This window comes from Gopherus flavomarginatus, chromosome 24 (assembly GCF_025201925.1).
Source record: "Gopherus flavomarginatus isolate rGopFla2 chromosome 24, rGopFla2.mat.asm, whole genome shotgun sequence".
Classification (NCBI taxonomy): domain Eukaryota; kingdom Metazoa; phylum Chordata; order Testudines; family Testudinidae; genus Gopherus; species Gopherus flavomarginatus.
This window is the reverse complement of record NC_066640.1, coordinates 7,752,882-7,759,164: the sequence shown is the minus strand read 5'-3', so window position 1 is coordinate 7,759,164 and position 6,283 is coordinate 7,752,882. Positions and strand designations below refer to the sequence as shown.

The following is a 6,283-nucleotide window of genomic DNA, read 5'->3' as shown; positions in this document are numbered from 1 at the left end:
CATCTGTTTTCTTGTCTCCAAAAAGACATTCAGTTTACGTACACATGGAATCTCTTGACCGATGCTAGCATATCAGGTTCCCCCGGATGTAAATATCACCCTACATTGATTCTGGTGAAGTGCTAATCTTCGTCACACTTGTCTACAGTGAATAGTCATAAAAAATCACACGTGTCTTTGATTTATCTATCACCTGGGTGACATTCTGATCTGATTTATACCTCGGGCAATTCTCCATGAAGCCATTAAACTGGATTCTCCAGTCACTAATGCCAATTTCGCACTGATGCAACTCCTCTGACTTCAACACAGTTATTCTTGTGAATGGAGAATCTTAGCTCCTTGGAGTTGCATAAGGGCGTGGGGGGGGGGGGGGGCTGGCATAAGTCATCACACAATTTGGCACATCAAATAAAATGAAAAGCAAAGGCCTAAGACACAGGTGGAATGGATTCAAGGGACCAGTTCGCCTCATATACCACAGTGCAAATCAGCAGCAATCCCACTAAACAACAGACTTGCAGTGGAGTAAAAAATGGTGTAAGCGATGGTAGAATCAAGCCTAACGAGGGGAATTCCACCACACAGCCTCAGGCTGAATTCTCGTGCACAGCCTGCATTAGGAGGTGGAACGTCTTGTGCTACGTTCGCTGTATTTTTTAGAAAATATACACATTGGCTTTTGTCACTTCTGAACTAGCAGGAGCTTGGATTAGCCAAGCCTGCTGTTGAAGAGACTTTAAGTACACCATGTTCACAACCCCATTAGGGCATTAGACATGGTTTGTAAAGTTGAGTATATGTGAACCCGGCAGAAGCAAAGCATTGCGGCAAACAGCTGCCGTTTGCAAACTGACCGGCGGTTTTACATGTGTGTACAAAGCCAACAGATGGACTTTATTCCCCTCTCCTCCTGCCAGTTTCTACATCTGGGCTCCTCTTTCAAAGGTGAGGGTAAAGATTAGGATTCCAGAGCCCAGCAGTCTGCTTTTATATGGAAGCAGGGTGCAAGTGAGTCAAAGCCTGCTGAATGATGATGTTTATATTGCTTTGATACATCTTGGCTCCGTTCAGTTAAGAGCAGCTTTTGGATCCAATGCAAAAAAGCCTGACCTTTGGCAGGAGTCAGAAATCTATGCTATTCACTCTCCACATTACATTTTTCATGTCTTGCAGGAGATACACACAAGAAGTATTTGGGTTCCCATTCACATTATAGGCCGGGATTTTCAAAGTCAGGCTCCCAACTCTCCCTTGACATTTTTTTTGGAGTTGGGTGCCTAACTCCCTTTGCCTCCTTTGCAAATCCCAGCCGTAGCTGCTCATTAGCTATGCGAACAGGAAGAAAGAAGCACGTTTCCCCTGACTGCTGTGAAAAAGAAACAAGAGGGACAGATACTGATCTCCACCACTTTCACGTGGGGCGTCTTCTGATTTATATCGGGTGTAGCTGGGATCAGAGCCCGGCCCACAGCTGGCCAAAAGATAGGGACGTCAATAACAATCAGAGAATTCCAGGCCTGTTAACTTTCCATTGTTTTGGTGACTGCCCTGTGGATGACACCAATACTCGTCTTCTGTTTACCATTTGCATTAGCTGGGAAAGGAGCCAGGAGGAGAAAACCAGCTACTTCACGCGACAAATATAGCCTGTTCAGAGACTGCAAAAGTCTGGAGTCTCATTTATTTCCCCACATAGTAAACAACACTGACCCGGCTGTAAACGCTAACCATAGACAGAAAGGGCCTGGTTCTTCTCTCACCTATGATACAAGCAACTCTACACTAGTGAAGTCAATGGGAAGCACTTGTGTACGTGCCATGGGAAGAATGGGACCTGGGTTCCTTGGAGACAAGGAACTAACAAAGCAGCAGACCAGCACACACAGCTCACCACACTCTCGTACATTCAGCCAACTGGGTGGGAAGTGCTAAATCCAAGTCCTTCTAGGATTCAGGCTCAGGTGATTGTGCTGTTTCCTGTTGCATTCAAAGGCCGCTGTTAAGTTGGGTTCTTAAGATTCCTATGGATTTCAGCCCCATCTTATCTGCAGAGGTGCAAGCTCTAAGGTGGCCTGGTTTTCGACTGGAAAGTCCAGTCGAAAAGGGGACCTGAGAGTGTTCGGTCAGATCTATTGACTGGACACTCAAAGTCCAGTTACTGGGAGTGGGGGAGGCGGGGATGCACCGAGTCATCACTCACTCCAGCTCCTACTCAGCCAGGACTGCCTCCTACCTGTGTTGGGCAGCAGCAGCTCCCAGGCCAGGCTCTGCAGCGAGTCCCCCCTGACACAGGTGTGGGGGGGGGTTGGAGGGGAAAAGCAGCAAGCAACAGGGGGAAGGGGGGAAAGGTGGGGCGGGGTGGGGCCTTGGGGGGAACAGGCGGGGCAGGGGAGCTGCCGGCACTCCTGCTGGAGTGTCTGGTTTTTAAATATTACGAAGTTGGCAACCTGACATGCAGCTCCTGATGGACATGTTGATTTCAACTGCTTTTGGATTGGGATCTGGCCCTTCTGATCTGCCACTGAACTTCTATTACAGCTCCAGATAGGATGTTATTGCTGATATGTATCCTAATTTTATCGCTCTGGTCTTCCACTGTATCACAACCCAATGTATCCCTAGCCCTCAGACTAAAATGCCATCCTATGGAAACACCCATCTCTCATACTCCAGAGTGTTTCTAAACCATTTTACAAGGTGCACCGAGGACAACCTGGTCATGTGAGCCGACACCAGCAACGGTGGAGGAAATGGAGAGTTGATCCAGTTACCGTAGGTTGGCATGAGCTTTAAGACAAAAAGCTGATGAGAGGGAAAATGGGAAAGAGATCGTTCCAATGAATGGGCAAAGAAGAGGTGATTAGAATGGATCTGAAGGCCTACACCAGCTCTTGTGAGATGGGAGGCTTTCTGCCGATCTCAGCGGGAATTGGATCAGGCCCTAAGGAGGGTGGAAACACCAAACATTTGTCCATTAAAAAGCCACATTTGAAGTAAAGTTGTGTATGAATGCCAGAGAACTCCTTTTCCTTTCACAGGACGGCCCAGGCTGGAGCAGCCCCCCCAGTTTTTTGCACAGCCAAGTGGAAGGCTGGGTTCAACAGCCACCCCAGTCTTTGGGAAAGCGGAGCCCGAGGCTGGTATTTTCAAAGGTGTTTGATGCCCAAATCCCAATCAAAATGAACAGGAAGCCCCAAGCAGCATCAACACTCTCAGCCTTACTGACTAATCATCTCCACTGCACAGAACTCAATGGAATTTGGGTGCCTAACTCCCTTAAGTGTGGCCTACACACAGATTTTGTATGGGTATAACTATTTGGGTTAGGAGTGTGATTTTTGACCAGTACAGTTATACCAGTAGAGCTCCTAGTGTGGACACAGTTATACTAGTATAAAAGTTGCTTTATAGTTTATTCTCCATCCCTATACTAATATAAGCACCTTTATACCAATACAAACGTGTCCACAATAGGGAAGTTGGACCGTTTTAATTACACCAGTATAGTCAAAGCGATATGACCTTAAAACGTAGACAAGGCCTTTGACTCCTTTGCAAACCCAAGTCTTAGGCCAGGTCTACGCTACACGCTTTCTTCAGTATAACTTCATTGCTCAGGGATGTGAAAAATCCATGGTCCTGAGCAACGTAGTTATACTGACAACCCCCCATGTAGCCAGACATCACTACCACCGCTCGCGGACGTGCAATTATTAAGCTGATGGGAGAACTCTCTGCCGTTAGCTTAGAGTGTCTTCAGTAGAAGCGCGACAGCAGCGCACCTGCAAGTTTGTAGCGTAGACCTGCCCTCCGTGTCTAATGAAGTGTGTAGACCCTGCTGGAGCATAGACACCAGTAACTCTATTACAGCAGTGTCCCTGCAAAGCTAGTCCAAGGAGCGGCATGATGGTTTATTTCAGCAGGACAGAAGGCCTGCCAGATGGAAAGCAAAGGAGTGCTCAAAGCAATAGAAACATGGGAAACTCCTTCTCAACGATCACATTTCCTGACTACCTGAATGTCAATATGACTGATGCGGAACATGGAGATTTTCAAGGCTGCCTAGGAGATCAGAACACCCAGTTCCCATTAAAATTAAGGCAGCTTTGAAATTCTCATCACCCCCATGCCCCACGCCAATCCTCTTCCTTGCTCTCTCTCTGTTTAAACCCACCAACCGGAAAGGTATGTTAAGATCACTCTCCTGGCCCAGGTCAATAGAATGGCTGGGATGGGGGGAGGGAAGCATCCAATAATTAATTGTTCATTGACCTCACTAGAATGTTGGCGTAACAGCTGTGAAGGAATGATACTATTCTGTATGCCTGCGATTGCCACCAATATCTATATCTATATCTCTCTATATATTCCTGTATATTTACAGAGCATGAATATACTGCATGTCTACAATAAAATAAGGGTAAGATATGATCTTAGGATATAAAAGAATATTTCTTGACTGTTCAGTCATTTATTCGCACCCAAAAAGGTTCCATCCACATGAACTCGGTGCCCTGGTGCAATTCTCTTTAGGCCGCAATCCGTCTCGGAGGGGAGCCTCTGAGGAGAGGCCTCAGTTTTCGTAGGACTAGGAATGTGGATGTCAATCTGACTCCTCCTTTCCAACTGGATCGCAGTTCCAGAGCTGGTCATCCAATTGCATCCAAAGACAAGGACGAGTGGCACCTTTTGGATTTGAAATACTTGGCCGGCAAAGCTTTCCTGCTAAATCCCTTTGTGCGAGCAATAAAATAAAAGCACATGTGGATGCCAGGCTGGCATGACGGATGCCGGCATCCTTGTGGAAATCAGTAGGTGTTTCCTCCTTCTTCTCCATTCCCCAGCTCCTCCTTCTTAGAGCATCCCAACGCTCAGGGGCACCAGGCCGGTGGGGGGAGCGCGGAGGCACCTGTCCAAGTGTCGAAAGGCTCCTCGATTTCTCTCAAAGCACAACCCGGCATCAAGAGTTTCCCTGTTGCCTCTAGAGTCCAACCACAGAACTGAGGTAGACTTGGAAACAGTTGCCTTCTTGACTCTCTGAGCCTGGGTCCCCTCTTAGTTCCTTTCACTCTCGGAGCGCAGCAATATTCCTTTAGGCCCTCGCGCTTTTGGCTTTTGGGGCACTGCCTTACAGATATCAACCTTCCCAGGTTCCCTTTCCCCGCTTCACACGCAGCCACATTCCTTGGCCGACAGCTCGTTGACGGTGTAGTAGCGGTTGTAAGTGTCCAGGAAGGAGACATCGTCGTCGTACGCGAGAGGTCTGCAGCAAGGCCGGGCTCTGACCTTCTCCTTTTTGATCTTCTTCTTGAGCCTCATGTTCTTCAGGGAGAGGTCGTAGTTCCTGACGGCCGTCTCGCACGTGCCGCTGCAGTAGCGGAACAGTACGGTCTCGTCTGACTCGTAGCCCAGGCCCAGCTCGCTGACGCTCACCTCCAGCTCCTTCAGGGCGCAGGGTTTGTGACGGGCCCGGGCTCGCTTCATGCGGTTGCCAGGCTTGGGGAAGAGCGGCAGCTCATGCCCCCCGGAGTTCATGGACTGGCTGTACCTCTCGACCAGCGTGGAGATCAGCTGTCGGATTTCCCCCTCCGTGTAGCTTTCAAACAAGGTACTGTCTGCAACAGAATAGGGACAGGGGTTAGTGAGCCAGGCAGCAGAGAACAGCAGGCACAAGCCCCGGGAGCTAGCCACCCAGATCTCAATGGAATCTGGCCATCCAACTTCTTTAGACTCCTTTGAAAATCCCAGCCCCGAATATTTCTACGGACTGTGGGTAAACTTTCTAAAAATGCTTAAGTGACTTAGAAACCTAAGTCCCATTGACTTACAATGGGATTTAAACTCCTAAATCCCATAGGTTCCCCCCTCCTTCACATCCCCAGGCTGCACGCACAAGCAGGAAAGAGCCTGTAAAAGGGACAAGAGAGAGTGATGGGTGTTAGGAAATCAAGGCTCCAATCATTTGCGAAGCCCCTCTGCAATGCCGACTACGTCCTACACAAATCTAATCTTCCACTCAAGACACCGAATTACCTGCCTAGCATTTCCCCTGGTGAAGCAATTGGCTTGTGCAACGAAACAGGCGCGCTCCTGCCTGGCTAGGCCGCCTTGCGAAAAATGGGCCCCAGCCAAACTCCAGCACCATCGAAGGCTGACATTCACCCCTCTCCCTGATCCTGCTTGCTCCTTAGAGGTCAGATGGGCCTGCTTTATTTAGCAGGGCAGAGGCCTTATCTACATTAGGGCTGAAAAAATCACCAGTTCAAGTATGGTGGTTTAA

The 6,283-nt window shown here is 48.5% G+C and overlaps 1 protein-coding gene across 2 annotated transcripts in view; it reads right to left on the bottom strand.

Moving 5' to 3' along the window:
- Positions 1-2,415: 2,415 nt before the first annotated feature.
- Positions 2,416-6,283, bottom strand: part of NRTN (neurturin) — an 85,563-nt gene continuing 81,695 nt past the window's right edge. For both annotated transcript variants that reach the window (XM_050934277.1, XM_050934276.1), the window contains exon 3: positions 2,416-5,618. In XM_050934277.1, coding sequence (XP_050790234.1) covers positions 5,170-5,618 — 449 coding nt within the window. In that variant the 3' untranslated portion in view covers positions 2,416-5,169. The remainder of the gene's footprint in view (positions 5,619-6,283) is intronic.